Source organism: Microtus pennsylvanicus, chromosome 13, assembly GCF_037038515.1.
Source record: "Microtus pennsylvanicus isolate mMicPen1 chromosome 13, mMicPen1.hap1, whole genome shotgun sequence".
In the NCBI taxonomy this organism is placed as follows: Eukaryota; Metazoa; Chordata; class Mammalia; order Rodentia; family Cricetidae; genus Microtus; species Microtus pennsylvanicus.
In genome coordinates, this window is record NC_134591.1 from 45,841,553 (window position 1) to 45,861,230 (window position 19,678).

Consider the following 19,678-nt stretch of genomic DNA (forward strand, 5'->3'; position numbering starts at 1 on the left):
CATTACAGACTGTAGGCTGTCAAGTGAAGTAAACCCATTCCTCCCCAAGTTACTTTTGGTCCTGGTCTTCATGACAGCAACAGAGAATCAGAGCAGGACAGGAGCCAGCGTTGCCTTCTGGCCCACACATACACAACACACACATATGCACGCACAAAAACAAAAATCCGGAAAACAGACAAATTTGAAGGTAGTGTTTCAAGATGTGTTTTAAGACTGTAAAAACCTGTATTTCTTTATCCATCCGCTGAGTCCTAGACAATTAGTTCTATTCTGCTTGGTTCTTACTCCTACCACTTTCACACACCTCAATTTCTTCAGTGCAGGTCTGGAAAGTCTCATCCACGCCAGTGGTGTAATCTCCAAGTTACTATAAACCTGCATTTGCTAGTTTCTGTCACATGTAGCATCTTATTGTGATAACTGAAATGTTCACTGATAATATTTCAGATTTTTTTGGCACTTCTTTCAACTTTTAGAACACAGTAATAACATGTATGTGAATATGTTATCTTTGATTAAGTATTATCACTGTTTCTTGACAGTGTTTTCCATAAAGTTAACATTTTAAGAATCTGGAAAATACCAGACTAGACCTTCATATATAGTAAGTATATAAATATAGACCAGCTTATTAAGGAAATGCTATAGTTTTGGGGGCTTTTTGGCTATTAAATGTTTTTTAGTTGCTGAAAGTGCTATTAAAAATGCTGTCTCATTTGGATACCTCAAATTAAACCTAGCCAAAACTTATAGTTCCTATCCTCTCCAAAGCCTACACCTCCTGTATACTTCCTTGTGTCATTACACCTTAGCTTCATTTGCTGTTGTCATTTAAGACCAAAATCGTACCGTCATCCCTGATCTCCCTTTCTCTCAGTTCTCCAAACCACTCAGAAGTACAATCTGTTGATTTAGCCTTCAGCATCTAATTTTTATTGCCTTCACAATTATCGTTCATGCCCTTACTTCCAGGCAGCTACTTTACTGCTAACAGAGAACATGTCCCTCAAATTAGCTACCTAAAATGAAGTGGGGATAACTGGTGTTTATGTTTCCTTGCTTGATATATAAACATGCGGGACCTGTATGTGTATATGTATACTCGTGTGGCCCTCCACCCTCACCCACTGAGCCCTCTCAGTGGCCGTCCACCCTCACCCACTGAGCCCTCTCAGCGGCCATCCACCCTCACCCACTGAGCCCTCTCTGCGGCCCTCCACCCTTACCCACTGAGCCCTCTCAGCAGCCCTCCACCCTTACCCACTGAGCCATCTCAGCAGCCCTCCACCTTATTTTTAAGGCAGGGTCTCTATTGAACCTGGTGCTCGACACTGAGTCTAGACTGTCTAGCCTGCAAGTACTCCCAGGGCTTGTCCTCTCTTTAAACTGCCCTTTCTGTGATTACAAGATGCTCAAGGCCTTGTACTTGTCTAACAAAGTTTACCCCACTGAAACACTGGGCCTGCTTGTTGGGGTTTCTCTCCTGCCTGGTTCCCGCAGTCGTTATGTCCAAAAGAAAATCACACAGAGGTTTATATTAATGATTAACTGATTGGCCCATTAGCTCAGGCTTTTTACTAACTCATAACTTATATTAACCCATTATTCTTATCTATGTTAGCCACATGGCTAGGTACCTTTTTCACCGGGGAAGGTCACATCCTGCTTCTTCAGTGTCTGGAAAGGACTGCAGAAAGAACTTCCTTCTTCCCAGAATACCCCTGTTCTCCTTGCCTCGCCTCTACTTCCTGTCTGGTTGTCCTGCCTATACTTCCTGCCTGGCTACTGATCAGTCAGTGTTTATTTAAAACATAATTGACAGAATACAGAATTGTCCCACACCACTTCCCACTCTTTTTTTTTAAACAAAGGAAAATATCCGTAGTCCATTTTTTGGAAATGTGGGCATAGTATTCCAGGCTACTTCCTGCTGGTGGAGGGGGCTAATAATCTTATGGAGAACCTAAAGAAAATTTTGAATTATGATCAAGTCCTGACTGGAGTATCCTGTGAGCCTTGATCATCTCAGGCAGCAGCTTTGAATCTGTTCTGGATCTAGAACTCAGACATCCAGGCAATCTGTTCCTACCAGAGATTTCTCAGGTGGTCTTCCTTGATCAAACCTGATTTTTCTTAACTCAGAATGAATCCACAGCCTCCCATTTCCTGTGGAAACAAAAGCAAAATCTCTTCTCCAAAGTAACATATCTTTTGACTTCAATTTTGAAGTCACGGTATTTTCAAAATACCTATCTTAGATTAATTCAGCAGCATTTATAAGCAAATATCTTTTAGCAGCTGTTGCTCCTTCCTCAGCATTCAAACAATTCAAAGAGAGCATAATAATATACAGTATCCAGATTCTCTATGTGTTTTCCATCTTTATGTGGCTTTATTTTAATCTCTATTTCTTATATTTTTACTTTTACTTTTTGAGACAGGTTCTCTGTATATCTTTGGCTGTCCTGGAACTTCCTCTGTAGACCAGGCTGTCTTTGAACTCACAGAGATCTACCTGCCACTGCCTCCCAAGCTTTGTGATTAAAGGCATGTACCACCAGGCTGGGCTTGAACTCACAAAGATCTACCTGCCTTTGCCTCCCAAGTGCTGGGATTAAAGGCATACACCACTTTGCCTTTAAACACATGCACACACACACACACACACACAATTCAGAGGTATTATAGACTGAATCAAGGCCCTGGATTCAAATGGACCTGGCCTTAATGTTTGGATCATTTCTTCACTGAGAGATCTAAAACAGGGTATTTCGTTTCTTGGTAAGATGAGAGAATCTCAGAATGCCTTCAGGGCATTATGAGAATTGAAAACATATGTAAAGTTTCATATGGACACGCATGTAGCAGTTAACCCAGGAAGTGTCTGGTCGTGGTTGCTGGCACAACAGCAACACCAATTGTTCCTCTCCTCAGCTTCATTCTCCCTTACGTGAACAAAGAGGTTTTGTACAATGTTAACTATCTTCAAAGACCATCTTTTAAATAAAAATACCAGAGTATGCTTTACATGCCTAATAACCAAAGATCAAAAATGGTGTTCAAGTACAAGTATCTAGAATTTGATGTCTTCTGTTTTACCAGGCTAGCAGGATTTCTCGTGGTTAAAAACATTTCCTAAACTGTTTTATTTCCTGTCATGACAGACAGGCTTGTTTCTTTATAGATATTTTTGCTTATGTCTGAGTACTATGGGGACTGCTCTGTGTAAGCTTGCTCTTAATATTAGCTGTGTTGATGACCGACTCCCACATCCACCACAGTGCCTACATAGGCCTCCCAGAGATCAAGAACTCAATGAGTTAGTCAGTGTTTGGTCATTACTCCTAGAATATGGGATTACATTGCCCCAAGTCTCTTCTAATCACATCTTCTTTTTTTCTTTGTAATTCTGGAGATTGAACTCAGGGCCTCAAACATACTGGGTAAGTGGCTCTGAGGCCCTGAGAGCTGTATCCCAGCCCTCCTGACCACTTCTTCATCAACCATGTGATCCTTAGCCTTGACTTATATATTAGACAAGACAATGGGAGGTAGGGGACTACAAAGATGGCAGAGGTGGGAGTAAAGAACAGGCAGCAGAACCCGAGGAAGATGGTGGGAGTTGGAGACTATTATGTCAGATTAAGAGGACGGAAAGAAGCAGTTGTCAGAGGTGGTTCTGAAGTTCTTTCTGAATGACCAGGAAAGCAGTGCTCCTTGGGAGAGCTCCCAGAACAGGTGGAAAGGCAAGTTCCCTGTAGCTGTGTTGAGTCTGAGGGGCAGGAAGTCTAGGTGGTTTTCTCAGCAGATTATAAGGAGATTTAAATGTGAGACCAGACCAGCATCAGAAAGTACCCCAGGCAGTGGCCAGAGCAGACTGAAGCTGATGAGGCCAAAGAGACAATATTGGTAATAATTACAAGACTAGAGTACCTGCCCAAACCACAGCTCTGCCATTGAGTAGCTTTTTAATCTTGGATACATTAATTTAGGTTCTAGGTAGCTCACAGTCCCCTCATCTGTAAAGTCATGCTAATAAAATATCTAAGTCACTTGACTGTTACGAAAGTAAAGCAAAATGTTTTAAAGACCGTACACAGAATAAACGCTTACCGTGCCTACACTGCCATGATAAAGAATCTTACCAACAAACAGATGCATTGAGGGGATGAGTCAGTGGTATATGAGAAAAGTCCTCAGTGTGTACATCTGACCAACCAAAGAATGTGCAAAGGGATCTTAAAAATGAGTGTCAGGTAAAGATGATGATTTCAGGAGAGCTCGGTAGAGTGCGAGCCTTGGAAAATCTGCTTTTGTTTCTTCAAACTTATTTAAAATACAATGACTTGGAATGACAGAGGATGATAGCCAATAAATGTAACTCTGTCCTGTGTGCTTGTTATATGCCATGAGCTTCAATTTATCAGTTATCTAAAAAATGTTGCATTTATTTTATAGATTAAAATACAGAAACTTAAAGATTTCTGTGGGTTGCACAATACTAGCACCTGTATTTGATTCTTACATCCATATCCTCTGCTCATGCTGTGCTAGCATGTTGGTGTATTTAAACCCTTCCAAAGTTGTTTACTCTGCCTTTGAACTTAATTTTTCAAGGTGTTTGTAAAGCACTGTAGCATTCAAATTTACTGTTATTCAGAAATAAATAAAATTTGAAGGCTGAACATGTAATTCAGTCTGGCTCTTCAGCCATGAATAAAAGAATCACTAGTTCTGTGCTCAGTTTACAAGGGTCTCTGCAGGTATGCCTAGCTCACTTAAAGTATTGTGATAACGCCACTGTAAACACAAACAACTGCTAACGCATGTATGCTCAGATTAACCTTTTTTAGATACTCACTGTAACTTTCAAATTCGGTGTTGGAGTTCCAGAGTACATTAGCACATGCGCTTAACATGCCAGTCCTCAGGCCTTACTGCAGCTCTAGGCCCAGCCTCAAAGAACTTTACCAAAGCCACACCCTGCTCTTCACCCAACATCTGGACCTCACATCTTTGGGTTTAATTTCTGGGGTCTCAAACCTGAACACTGTTTTGCTGTTTCCTAGTTTATTTCAATTTTGTAGTTGGCTTTGTGTGAACAGACCTTCATACAGCTCTTCTGTGAGGCCTTGTGTGAACAGACCTTTATACAGGCCGTTTAGACTGTGAAAATCTACAAAAGGCCCTTCTAGTTGAAAAACTGAGACACAGAGAAAGCCTAGAGCTAAGACACTAAAGGCAGAAATGGTTAGATCAAGTTTATAATCAATTACAAAATCAAGGATATGGTTTTTAAGCAAAAAAAGATACATATAAAAGTTGAAGTTACTTGAAATTATATCTAATTAACCATTGTTCTCTAGCAAGGTACCTGACACATATGAAAAATAATAACTGGCTTAGTGTATATAAATATCTAAGAAGAATGGATAATTAGATTGTAGCAAATAGCTATACATATTGTACTAGAAGGAGGAGGATAAACATGGTGACGCTCTAGGACAGTGGCATTCATCTTCCTGTATTCCCTACGGGCCATCTTCTTGTGGTAACTCTTACCCCGTGAGCTTTAATGTGCTCTGAACTGCAATGGGCCTTTTTCATGTCTATATGTTGCTCTAGGCATTGCTTAAAGGCAGAGATAGTGTCTTGTTTATTGCTGTCAAGTTTCTTAAATGTCATAAACACCAAAGAAATACTTGTTTAGCTGGGCAGTGGTGACGCATGCCTTTAATCCCAACACTCAGGACACACCCAGAGCTCTTACACAGAAAAACCCTGTCTTGAAAAGCCAAAAATGAATACTTGTTTAGTTAATAAAATGGGTGAAAATAAAGTGTTTGTACATCTACTGTAATTGTTTGGTTTTGTACTTTCCTAGTACCACACAAATTCATGAATTTATCATGCCATCATGGTTCGAGGTTAGACATATTAGGGACTATAATATAGTAGCATTTACCCCCACTTATTCTTCCCTCTCTTCACCCTCTTGGTGTATAACCATGAAAGTATACCTTGTAGGCCTGTAGAGAAGAGCATGGTGTATTTGGAACTCAGATGCCAGAAGTGAGCCGTCCAGTGAAAGCTTTCAAGTGTCTTAACCGGCAATTGTCTTCCTCTCATTCTGCCCTCTCTAGTAGAATCCGAGTGTGCACTCTGGAAAGGGGAATAAGCCAGGAGCAGGCATCTCAAGACTAAATGTTTATTTTTGCAGCCACTTGTCTGACCCCAAGCTAGCATCTTTCTTAATCTTCTTTAGACTCTGATACTGTCTGATTCTATGATTATATTACCTAGATATTAATACTATTTAGCCCATTAGCAGCCATCTTCTGCAAAGTGTAACAAAACCACTGACTTCCTGGTCTTCACAGCCTTAAGATCATCTTCTGTCTTTTTATATGAGAATATTTCCCCCCTGGCAGTTTATAAAGACTTAAGTTTCTGTTTGCTGTAGCTGGAGGCTCCTATAAGCTGAGGCTTTGACCATGTTTCACATTTATTTATCTGCACCAGAGCTTAGGATCAGGTAGCAGCTAAGTCATTTAAGGTTATTCAAATGCATTGAAAGTGTTGCTTAATAATTCAGAACCAGTTTTCTCTGTTTAGAGTGTTAAGATTTTTTAAATCCTCCTAATTAGCCAATTCCAACAGTTTAAACAGAGAAGGGGAAAGCTGTCCCTTCGAAAAGGGCAACTGCTACAAACTTCTTGTGAGCTCTCCTATATCTGGGTGCTAGGATGTCTGAGGCTAGAGCAGAGTGTCTGAGCAAAGGGCCCTGATGGAGTCAGCACCTGACGATGTCCCTGCCGAGCTCTGCCTATTAGCCTGAGAGGTGAGGAGAGCTAGGTGCAGGAGAGCAGCTTCCGGGGTCCATGTCTTTGGATTGGGGTGGCCGTGTGCAGAGTGGAGAAACTCATGCAGTCACTCTGTAGGCCAGTCTTTCTGCAGCATTTCTGGAACTGAAACCGTTTCTAGCAGTAAACTAGGCCCTGGGAATAGAAAGTCAATAAAAAGTTCAGATATGCCCTGAGAATTCAGCTTAACTGGAGTCATAAACAATTGTAAAATGACTTGAGAGCCATAACACAACTCACTATGCTACAGATCTTCTGCGCTCCATTCTTCAGAATCCCTCACCTCGTTAAAGAATAAGAGGTGAATGCGACATGAACAAAGAGCAGTGTTGGTGCTGCCAGGACCTGCATTCCAGAACAGAGCCTAACCTTGCATCTGCAGCTGTCCAGAGACCTTACAGGTCAGCAAATGGGACATGGAGTAGATAATGAGGGAAACCACAGTGAATGTATCGTTTGCTGGGTCTCAGGCCTGTGACCTGATCAATGATACTGGAAGCCAGGTGTGATTAGCTCTGTTCTGGGAAGAGGAAGGGGGATTTAGGCTCTGTCAGAGGCCCAGTTTTGTAGGGGAAGTAGCATTTAAGCTGAGCTTGAAGGATACAAAGGTTAGAATGTTTGAAATGAGACAGGAAAAACAACCTAAGTAGAGGAAACAACATAGCCCAAGGTTCTGGATAGGAAAACCTAGTGCATGTTTGTTCAATAACAAACAACTCTAATTGACTAGAGTATAGGTCTGTGAGGAAATAATATTTGAAGATCAGAATAATAAAAAAAAGTTGGTACAAAGATACCACTGCCCTTGTATGGGTCTAGATACCATTTATTAATGTGTGTTTTGTCATATACTCTGAAATGTTGGCATGAGCTTGCTTTCTGTTTCTTAGCACTGTAATAGTCTCTGGGTTGGTGCCTGTTGTGCATGCTAGTTTATTAACAGCATATAATGCACGAGGTACATTAAGTTGTTCTGTCTTCTCTACAAGATAGTTGTGTGGAGTGCCGGGAAAGCAAACTGTGGTGGTACTCATAGTAGTTTTATAACATGGGACAATGTCAGCATCCTTTCTTAGCAAGATGGAAGCTCAGAGGTAGAACAGTCTTGGCCGAGGTCTCACAGGCCCTCTCTTCCTAGAGCCTTTCATTCCTCATAATAGTGCTGTAGTCCAGGAGTTTGGGGAGTCTCTCATACAGGTTTGGTGTTGCACAGGCCTTCTGGACCAGCCTTCAAAGAATGTTCCTGCTCTGTTCATGGTTCTTGCTGTCCAGTTTCATAAGCTTTTGGGCAGATGAAGTGTAATATCAAAATAGCTCAGAGAAAGCCTTGGTAACATTTAAGATATTGAACGTGCTGCATCTGGTAACTAGAAATTTTAATGATCTCCTGCTGTTTTGGTAATTGGATAAGTAAATACATCAGAATAAATCACACCAGCAAGTCTTTTGTATGTCGTTAGGGACTCAACTCTTTTAACTCCTGTTCAAAGCTCCAGCTCTTGAACGGTGCTTGTGTGCAGAACTAGGAGCACATTGGCTTGTATAGCCCTACTTGAGTATTAAAATGCATTCAAAACATTCCCTCTCTCCCAAGCCACTCTGCTGCTGAAGAGGCTTTGAGCACACCACTAAATGGCCTCTCTGCAACCAGAGGGAAAGTATTTTTCTAAAGTTTATGCTACCTAGAAATTTATATTCTTCATGTTCTATCTCCAAACTGCCTTCTCATCTATGCCTACCATCAAAGGCCCCAAGAACCTTGTCAGTAACACCATCACCCATTCACAAATTGGGAGCAGAAAGAGATTGCCATATTATAGTAAGACATCCTTTGGGAACTGTAAGTAGAAGAGAGGTAGGGTGGGACTTTTTGTGCAGCTCTCTTCCGTGTGGAAATGTGAGAGAGAGAGCCCGAGAGACATGGATATTTGAAAGATTGCTGGGTAATGCTGACCTGCTTACAGCTGAGAAACGTGAAGTTCGTCTCATACGAAATTAGCACTTGTGCAAAAGATGCAGTGCCAGGATTTAAAGTCTACTTGTTTCTTAATCCATGCCTAGTGGTGAAGTTCTGGAGTAAACAATGATCAAGAAGATTTCACAGACTTTTAAGCCAAGTTCACAGTTCTCGACCTAACCAGTTATCTTTCCCGTTTCTCAGTGCTCTGCCACAGTTTGTGTGTGGTCCAATCTTGACAAAGACATCTTAGAGACCTGTTGTAAAGACCTGGCTGTCTGGTGTGGTGTTGGCCTCTGAGAAGAGGCCTGTCCCCTATATCAGTGTTTCCCTACCTCCTTCAAACCTCTACATACATCAAACCGAGGTAACCTTGCTGCCCTGAGCCTTCTGGAGCTCCCGGTGGAGGCGGAGACTAGCATTTACCACACTCTAAGCTGGGCATGAGCTGGACGTGCCTCTGAAGCTGATCTGTGCTGCATTTTGATTACTGTGCTATCGGATCTTCATCTGTGAATTTATCTATGTAGTTTATGCTTCAGTAGACCACAGCTTATAAACTGCTCTGTAAAGCAGGACTGTGTTTATTTGACATTGTGCCTTCAGGGGCCCATGATGAACTAATCTTAGGAACTGACTTCTCAGAGAGAGGATACATGACTATTCTCCCTCTTAGATTTTTTACATTTTCTTTATTTTTTTTTTTGTTATTTGGGTTTTTTTTTTTTATGCTTGCTCTGTATACTTGGAGTTTCTCCTGCTTTTAAAGAACATCTTTTCCTCTTACCTTACCCTTGCTAGTATCCCCCTTTCTTACCTCTGGACTTTTCCATTAACATTGTCACTTAATAGTGTAGTGACCAAAGCTACCACTAGGAATACGAAGGCAAGGGAAGGTGACCAAGGCATCCCTAACAAGATGCCAAGTTTTGAGGACATTTTAACACTAAAAAACATATTAGTTTTACCCCATCTATAAGAATACTTAAAGAATTACAATAATCACTTAATTAGATAATAAAGAGGTAATTAGCATAGTATGTGGCACTTAGAAAATGCCAAGTAAAGAGAACTGCCTTTCATGCATAGGCTGTGGGCTCAGTGTCCCGGGTAAGGGAGAGAAGGAAGCTGAATAGGGATAAGCAGGCTAGATGTGGTGTAAAGCAGGGGTATACTCAGTTGTAGCTGCTCAAAATGGTGGAATGGGAGAGTCACTTGAGCCCAGAAGTTCACAACCAGTTTAGGCAATATCTCACCTCCACAAAAAAAAAAAGTAACAAATGTTAACTTTTGTGAATGGCAATCATTACTATGTCATGAAATGATATCTCCTAACATAAAGAAGGCACACAATCCGTTTCCATATGACACTATCAGTGATGGCTACTTTTATCCCTACGATAACCCTTTCACCAAGCAGAGAAGGATACTGGAACCACAAGCTGATTTGGCTGACACTGTGTTTGAGCCTAAATGTTTGGCTCAAATCTCCAAAGCTCAACTGCAGTACCATTGATTTCCTATTAATCACTAACCCCTACATTTTTTAAAATAAAAGCCTAAAGAAGAAAGGTGTCTTGTGTAAAGTTACACTTTGAGAACCAGGGATGGACTCATCGATATTTATGCCCTTTACCCTCTGGCAAGATTTGATGGCATACAGCCTCTGTGGGGTTTACAGAAGAGGCCATACACTGAGGTTACTGAGGGCTCAAAACAAGGAAGAACACTCAGAAGTAGGTAGCCTGAAACTCAGTAATTCAACTTTCCTAATATGCAACCTTTTTATATGGTTTCTTGTGTTGTGGTGACCCCAACCATAAAATTACTTCTTAACTGCAATTTTGCTACTGTTATGAATCATAATGTAAACATCTGATATGCAGGATTGTGTTAGGCGACCCCTGTGGATGGGTCGTTCAACCCCAAAGGTGTCAAGACCCACAGGTTGAGCACCACTGATGTACCTGAAAGTGCAAACGCCCTTAAACTTGGAAGTTTATTGTGGTCTATCTGTGTCACATGGAATGGCCGTTTTTCTCACTGCTGAGAGGGGAGGAAGGGTTGGATAACGCACTGGTGCTAATTCTCCATGTTGACATGATTGTCTGTCAGTTCGGTAAAGGTTTGCTCCTGGAGTTCTGGCTCTCTCTGCTCAAAGGGCTGCCAGTGCGCAGCCTAGAAAATGGAAGTTGTTGCTCATCAGAGACAAGCAGGCAAACACTAGAGTCATCTGACTCTTCCTTGACTTCTTCCTTGAAGATGCTATGATTTTATTTTCTAAAGTGCATTTTTTATCTAAAAATAGGAAATATGTTTGAAAAACGTTATTGCTTTCCATTCCTGCTCATTGGACCCAAAGGCTATAACTCAAAGAGTGAGAAAGAACTCTTGTCATCTAGGGACTTTGGAAAGTTCTAAGGAACAGCACAGAAGGCTAGGGTTTAAGTTGATGCTCCCTGGCAGCTCTGCTATGTAAGATATTAGATCCATACTTTCCTGTATTTGGTTCCAAACTAAAAGCAAACCTAAGTTTAAAAAAAAAAATCAAGTAAAACAGAGGCTGATCATATTACCTGTGTGAATGAGCTGTTTGTGTCAATTCCTCACGAACTGTAAAGTACCTTGCAAGTATCCTTGATGCTCTTTTTAGTATTAAGCTCCCCTTTGAATAGTGTCTAGTAGTAACATTATGTTTACAGTGTCGTGTCTTTACTACAGTTGAGAGACATGGTGGTGCAGCTATGAAAAAAATCTGTAATGGCCCATGTCCCATCTGTGCTAACATAAACATTTTACAAAGCCAGTTTGCTAAACTGTTGTGTTAATGAGAAAATATGCCCATTCAGGTTTCCCAAGTACAATGAAGGAAATGTCAGGATGGTTGACTTCCCTCTTCTAACTATAAAGACAAACTACCTCTTCTCCAAGAACACTCCTCCTCCCCCAAGGAATCCCAACGTGTTCGTTCTCTGTTGATTTAGAGAGTCAATAATTCAGTAAAGTCCCAGGTAAATGGCAAAAGACAGACCTAGATTGGGTTTTTGTATTCGTATTTTATAAACATTTCAGGATTTTTTTAGTGACCTCTGACCTTCTGCCATTCTTAAAGTGAAGGTCTTGTATCCTGAAGCTTGAATTGAAGGAAACTCTTCCAACTTCTTTCTCCATATGGATACTCTCAGGAACATCTCTAGCCATGGAATCTAGTAACTGGGTAGATTCCAAAGCTAGATCGCCTTGATTCACTCTCTTACTCTGTCCTTAATAGTTTTTATACTTTAGACAAACTACCTAATCTGCTGTGTGACTCAATTTCCTCATAAAATGGGAATAATCATTTTGCCCATATTGGAGAGCTATTATAAAAATATTTTTATAGATGCAAAGTATGTCAAAGATTGCCTGTTTTGAAATAAATGTTCAGAAAATTGTTAGCTGGTACCATCTTCAGCAAATATGCCTGTATTTAGATGCCTCCAAGTGCAGCAGACTTCCTTCTCCACAAGTCAGCCTGTTCATAAGTTGGTTTGCCAGAGCATTTTGATCGTAGTGAGCTTTGGAATCAGACAGACCTGACTCTGAAACCATAGTCTCTACATCAGTGGGCAAGGTAGCCTTGGTGTACTTATCTCTAAGATGGCTCTAGTACTAATTTCACTAGGCCATCTTCAGCACTAGTTAAGAGATGACATAAATGCAGGCTGCCTGAACCCAACTCATGGAAGATGCTCACTAAGTGATACCTGCTATTATGATAATGACTGTGAGGACAAGAAGATGAATTTCTGAAGGTGGAAGAAGAAAAGCAACAAAATTAGGAGAAAGAACTATTAATAGCTGTGTTAGTTCCTGCTGCTTCCCTTAAGAGTTCTCTCTCCCATGATCTTTACCTCCACCATCTTGGCTCTCTTCTGCTTGCCAGTCTTGAATTTCGGGCCGGAAGAGCACAGCTCTGCCCCGCAGCAGCAGCTCCACCTCCTTGGACCCTCTGTCCACAGTTCTCTTGTCCTCTGCTGTTTCTCAGGAGACCCCCCTGACGTAATCCATGCCCTTCCCCCTGCGTTCCCCTCGTTCTCTCTCGCTTACAAACTGCAATGGATGCAAAGTTTTCAGTCTTTGTCCTGAATTTGAGAGAGTGGAGGGAACATGGAGAGGTCGGAGGGTAGAAATGATGTAGATACAGTGCTCGTGTGTGGAATTCTTAAAAACAGAAACACACACCTAAGGAAAATGAGTTTATTAGGAGTGGATCCTCCTAAACAGTAGGGTTGTAGGGCTATTCTTATAGAGTCCATTGTGAGTTTTGATATATGCATACATCATAATAATCAAAATTAGAATTCTTAGCATACCCATCACCCCATCAATATTTCCTTATATTGAGATCTTTTAAAATCTCTCTTCTGTATCACGTACTTGAGTCAGTGATCATGGGGAATCCAGGTGGTGCTCACTAGAAGCTTCCTCCCTGCTGGTGGCTTTCAGAGCACTGGTGAGTTCTGTGCACTCAGCTGGAAGAGAAAAGTAACCATCAGTCTCACCTAGTAGTAAACCCCACAATCTGCATTAACAGCCCATCTGGCAAGGTATGCCTACTGGTGCAGTAGTGCCACAAATGTTCTGGCAGTCCCCCGAGTCTCAGGGATCTATGAGGGAGATGGTGCTCTCTGGATACAACAGTGCAGATGCACATATAAACTCACAGTGATCGTGACAGTGTGCACAGCACTGGAGCCAAATCGAGACAGACAAAATCCCAGCATGGAGGAGGGGAGACAGGCACCAAGTCCTACTCCTTCTGACGGCTGGCATTGGGTTGCTGCTGGTTTTCTTTAATGGGGTGACACCTGATGTATGGAGCACACTCCACAGCAGTGCCGTGCAGGAGTAGTCAGCCCCACAAGCTGGACTAGGGGAGTTGAACGGAATGAGTGGGAAATGGTGAGAGTCTGGGAAAAGTTAAGGAAGAAGATCATATGATCAAAATACATCTTGTGACATGCTCAAAGAATTAATAAAAACAGTATTTTAAAAAGCCAAATGTGAAAAATGTCTCTTCTGATTATTTAGAACTAAATAATGCATTATTGTTAACTATAGTTATACTACTGGGCAGTAAAACACCAAAAGGCTATTTTTATTTTTAAAATTTTAATTCAGGAACAGCAGGGTTTAACTTAATCTCTTTTTTGGTTTCTTGAGACAGGTTTTCTCTGTGTAGCAGCCCTAGCTGTCCTGGAACTAACTTTGTAGACCAGGCTGGCCTCAAACTCACAAAGATCCACCTGCCTCTGCCTTCCAAGTGCTGGGATTAAAGGTGTGTGCACCACCACCACCACCCTGCACTTAATTTAATCTCTTAGTCTTATGTTTTCATTTGTAAAATAGAAATAACACTAGTTAAAAGACTAGCATTTAGAGCAAATGATATTTTAAAAACTTCGTATGGTTTACAATGTATTCTTCTTTATCATGCTATCTGTATACTCATTAACCCCAACTCAAGAGTATTGCTGAGTTCAGGCACTCACACACAGGGTAGGTTGGGTGGCAACTGCAGTATTAACAGCATGATGCCAGGTGTGGTGGCACAACCCTTAATCTCAGCACTTGGGCTCTGGAGAGATGGCTTAGTAGTTAAGAGCACTGGTTGCTCTTCCAGGGAACCCTAGTTCACTTCCCAGCACCCACATGGCAATTCACAACTGTCTGTAACTCCAGTTCTGTGGGATCTGGACTCTGTCGGCACTGCAAACACATGCTGCACAGACATACATGTAGGCGAAGCTCCCATCTGCACAAAATAAATGAATAGATTGATAGAGAGAAAGAATGGCTCTGAATACAAATGTAATTCCTGGCTTACTAGCTGTGTGGCCTTGAGCAAAATCTCAGCCTTTCTAAACGTGTTTCCTGGCCTGCCAAATAGAAATAACAGTATCTAGCTCAAGAGCCCTTATAAGGATTAAATGAGTTAATGTATTTGATGTATAATGAAAAATTATAAGTTATTGGCTATTATTGCTGTCAACAGTTACACTACTGTTGTGATAATCTGTGTTACAAAGCAAATGGATTAAAAAAGAAAAATTAATAAAAGACTAGATAGTAAAAAACACATTAAGCATAAATAAATGAAATAAGCTTCAAAATGGGGTGATCTGGAAGGCCTCTTATGGGACTTCTGAGAGGGTATGCCTCAACAGAGCTGTGTTTACTTCAAACCAGCCCACTATCTGTAGGCCTCCCTGAAGCTCGAGATCTCCAGAACTGAAGGAATTACCTAAGGAAAACGGCAACATTCTTTCCGGGCAGTGGGGCAGAAACAAAGACAAGCAGAACAACTTAGAAAGAGTTTAGGACTGCTAGCCAAGAAACACCTCAGCCAATGGTGGCTGTGCCATCTCCTGGGCACTTACTGGCTAGATGGTCCCAGAGGCATCACTAGCATATTTCACCTGACTACCACACTCCCTACCAAGGAGCAACTGACTCCCCTGTCAGAGAGGTCGTGTAGGTAGAGTGTAGCTTTGCTTCTCTCTTTGTGATCACGGCACTGTGGACAGACTCCTGGCCATACGGCCTTAAACAAATGACAGCGACATTGAAACTCAGTTGTCTCACTCTGCAGCCTTGCACGGTGGTTGTAATATGGACTAATTGAGAAATATGTTTGAAGTCCCTGGCTCATAATTGATGTCCAAGAAATGTTTGTGTCTGCCTTTCTCAGACCCCAATCCCCATACATCGAATAACTAGAGAAAATCATTTAGTATTTCTTGGACACTGTGTTATCAGTGACAACAGTAATTTTAACTAAGAGTTTATGAATCTCTTACCTTGCATGTCTACCACCCCAGTAGGGTGCCACATAGGCCTGATGCTCCAGCCTTCCAGCCTGTTTTGCCTGCCAATACATCTTCGTGCCTGCTCTCACAGCTCTGGCACTAGTATGATTTTGGTGTCTCACAATAAGCATCATATTTACAAGCCACAAATAACAAAGTAGAAGATGCCGGAAGAGCTCTGGCATGTTAATTAAGAACAATAGCAGAAGCAGCTGGACAGAAAATGCCAGAGTCTGAAGCAGAGGCAGCATAACTGTTTGTTGACAGAAGCCAGTGCAGTATTGTGCGCTAATTGGGGAAGTAGGCAAACATTTGCCAGCAGCCTGCCCTCCCAGTGCATTGGAAGGCAGACAGCAAGCTAGGCTCTCCCTTCCACCTTGCCTGCCCATCTGCCCAGCACCCAAGAGATACTAGTAGGGCAAGATTCACCCTGGGTTCCTTATGAGCAGAAAGAATTCTAGGGTTAGATGTGTGTCTTTAATGACCCTCCTGAGCATACCAAGTCTCCTGGATACGATGAGGTCAGTGTTTCCCCCGTTACCTTACCAGTCTGTCTTTGACACTCAGGGGCTCCCCTTCCTGCTGGAAGAGGAAAGCAGAGTCATCACATTATGTGTGGCTTGAGTTGAACAGACAAATTGCCTGCCTGGGGTATTTGCCCAAGGCCCCAAAGCTCATGCAAATAGCAGAGCAGCAGCTTCAGGTTAGCTAGAGATTACCTAACCACTGCACACTCAGAGCAGCCCATTGCCCACATATCCATCTCCCTTTATAGTTGTTCTCATACGTAGCATGCTTTGTTGATCTGCTCTATGCCAGACATTGTGCTAATTATGTTTTTTCCCATTTAATTTTGATCAGTCTGACAAGAGCCACAAAGACGATAGCCAACACCACTGTGATTTAAACTGCAGTCTTCCTGTTTTCAAAGCCTTTATGCTTTCCACTAACCTTGCATTTTTCAGCCTTGCAGAACTCATGATCCCTTTTGATAAATGTGTTTCTTTCTCTTAGGTTTTTAAAGCCTTCACCTGCCATCTCTGCCATGGCTTAGGGAGGGCAGAGATCTAATAAAAATTTTGTTTATGTTCAGTAGTTGGGGTGTTTTTGGTTTTGGTTTTTTGAAGCAAGGTTTCTCTGTGGTGAAAACTCAGAGATCCACCTACCTCTGCCTCCTGAGTGCTGGGATTTAAAGGCATGCACCACCACTGCCCAGCATGTTTTTAATTTCCAAAATATAGCCGTATTATGTGGTTGCCTCATTTTTCCAAATTAGAGATCCTCTCAATGAGGAGATTGTGCTGTGCCTAGGGAGCTCCCCGGGATAATGGCATCCTCTCTGGATACAGTAGAATGGCCAGTCTGTAGTTTGCTACATGGAATATTAATGGAAGTACCTAGCCCTTGTCCCTCCAAAGGTTTAGTTGCTGTCCCAACCAGCAGAGCAGGCCTTCATGCTAGCAGCAGTTCACCAAGTCCAGGTCTCAGGCTTGCCATTCCTCTGTTTAACCAGCTGAATGTATCCAGTATCAAGACTATGCAGTAGCCTTGTGGTTAGTACTAACTCCTCTTCTAGATGGGACTGTAGAATATGATATTTCGGAGAGCCCTGGAAGAACCCCACTACCGCACAGAATTGTTGTGATCCAGTAAGACACTGCACATGCTCATGCCAATGTGTGGAATGCTGAAAGTCAGAGTGCTTGCTCCAGATTACTGAATGTGTGTTCTCTTTCTTTCCAGGTAACTCAGCTAGACCCCAATAAGTCATTGTTGGAGGTAAAGTTGTTCCCTCAAGAAACCCTTTTCCTTGAAGCAAAAGAGTAAACATGACTCAGCGGTGGAACCGGCCACTTCTGACAAGCCAGTGGCACACGTCAAGAGATGGGCTCCTCGCCAACCCACCCACATGCTCGTCTCAATTCAATGTCACACTTCTGCCTCTTGCAAGATTGCTGGAAAAAAGTAATAAACATAGCTACTTAAAATTTCCCATCCATGAGTATATGTTCCCCAGCCCTCACGATGGAGCACTACAACTCCATTGCCTTCCCCTGATTGATACCTGCTCTTCACCCTTATTTAACACCCTTGTTTACTGTTGAGTGCCAGTGAGCCCTGGTAGAACCTCTCCAGTTCCTATCTTTCCCCTTCAACGTCCAGGACAGTTCTTTTTGTCCTTGACATCAAGAAGCTGTGTGTTTGATATGTGTCATTGGGCCAGGGCTCAGCCCTCTGCTTTTTTATGTCCATAACTGGATTTTAAGTTTATCACCTAATATTAAAAAGCAGAGAGAAAAACGTCAAGTAGGACATTCTTGGCCTGGAAGTTAGACATTTTGGGGTAGAGAAGTATGTAGTATAAATGACTCCTTTACTAAAATGTGAGATGTTGTTGGAGGACTGATTTGACATATATGCAGGGTGTTTCTATACTGCTGCCATGGGCGCCTTAGTCCATCTTGGAGGAATTCTTTTGTTTCATTGCAGCTTGGGGAACTAGTCGAGTACACGGTACGTTGAGGTAGTGTGCAGAGTGCCAGGACTAAGTCTTGCTACTGGCCAGCTGTGGGAAGCTGTCATCCGGCTTGCAGAGAGGCATTTAGAACTTCCCAGGCCCCCGCCACCAAGTTGCTGGGCCATCAGTGTACACCGCACTCAGTTCTGCTTCTCCCCTTCTACTACTTAGACATCTGGGACCTTGTCACTTGGTGGGGTGTTTGTTTCCTCTGCCTCAGCCTCCCAAGTGCTAGGATTACCCCACTATACCTGGCCGTCACTTGATGTTTTAAACACCTCCTCTATTGCCAGAAGCTGATCAGCTGCCCTGTGGGCTCTCCTGCAATAACGGACCTGCTCTATAATTTTAGTTTCTGAATGTTTTAATATTAGATATTGAATTTATATCCCAAATAAAAGGGATCTCATTCTTTGGCTAAAAATTCAGACGTCATATATTTAAGAGAACAAATTTGGAGGCTTAGCCTAAAATTCATGTGTTGCCTGAATTGATATGTAGTAATCTGGGGTTTGATTTGTAGATGTGGACTTTGTTAATCTATGGGTTTGGGGTAGTTCATAAGAATATTTATATCTTCACAGCCAATTAATTTCCTTTTAGTCTTGAAATGTTCTCTGTGGCTGTTTTTGTGTCATCTCTGGTCTTTATCTTTAGAGTTGACTTCCCAGTTTGGTTATTTTGTAAGTGTGTTAGGTGTATTTCCCTGGTTCCACTATGAGGTTCTGAGAAGACTTAACCAAAGCTGAAGATAATTCTGGTCACTTTTCCCTCTACTCAAAAAATATCGGCCAGAAAATTCACCTGTTTTCCTCTGATGCTCGACCAAGAACGTCAAAACTCTTCTAAGTGATGTTGCTAATCCTCTTCATCTGTCAGCTGACTGAAGAGAAGGGAGCGCACTGTCAGGGGAGTTCCACCTGAGCACTTCCTCTCCAGCTCTGCTCCTTCCTTCCTATCAAGTGGCACCACAAGATGTCATTTCCGAAGCTGCAGCTGTACTAGGGCACAGCTCTTCTTTGTCCAGCTAGACCTTGTTCTGTAGCTGCTGGGAGAAGCCACAACCCTGAACTCAAGCCATACTCAGAAACAGCAGCCAGGGTATGGGCAAGGGTTGAGCAAGGTCTCTGAACTCACTCTTATGTTTAACCTGTTCCATCTGATCTGGAGTTGACTTCATTATATGGTTCCCTGCCATTCCCGTTTACTTCTGTATACCAACATATAGACTTTACTCTGAAACCAATTTCATAAATTTATTAAATGTGACTTGAATGTGTGTGAAGTTGAGAAACCCTTTTTCAGTCCTACCTTGGAAAGCTCTGTCTAATTGGCTCAGCCTCCTGAACTCCTGTCCTTAGGTCCTGTTAGTGTTCACTCCAGAGAGCATTTGGTTCTCTCTCATAAGCATAGCACTAAAGTGACTTGCTACCGCCACAAAATCAACAGTGTCTTTTATGGTCTTCTTACTCTTAGACTTCCTTGA

General features: G+C 42.1%; 1 protein-coding gene across 2 annotated transcripts in view; it reads left to right on the top strand.

The window, feature by feature from the left end:
- The window catches only part of Faf1 (Fas associated factor 1), a 294,143-nt gene extending 274,672 nt beyond the window's left edge, over positions 1–19,471 (top strand). For both annotated transcript variants that reach the window (XM_075945095.1, XM_075945094.1), the window contains exon 19: positions 17,418–19,471. In XM_075945095.1, coding sequence (XP_075801210.1) covers positions 17,418–17,501 — 84 coding nt within the window. In that variant the 3' untranslated portion in view covers positions 17,502–19,471. The remainder of the gene's footprint in view (positions 1–17,417) is intronic.
- Positions 19,472–19,678: the final 207 nt, after the last annotated feature.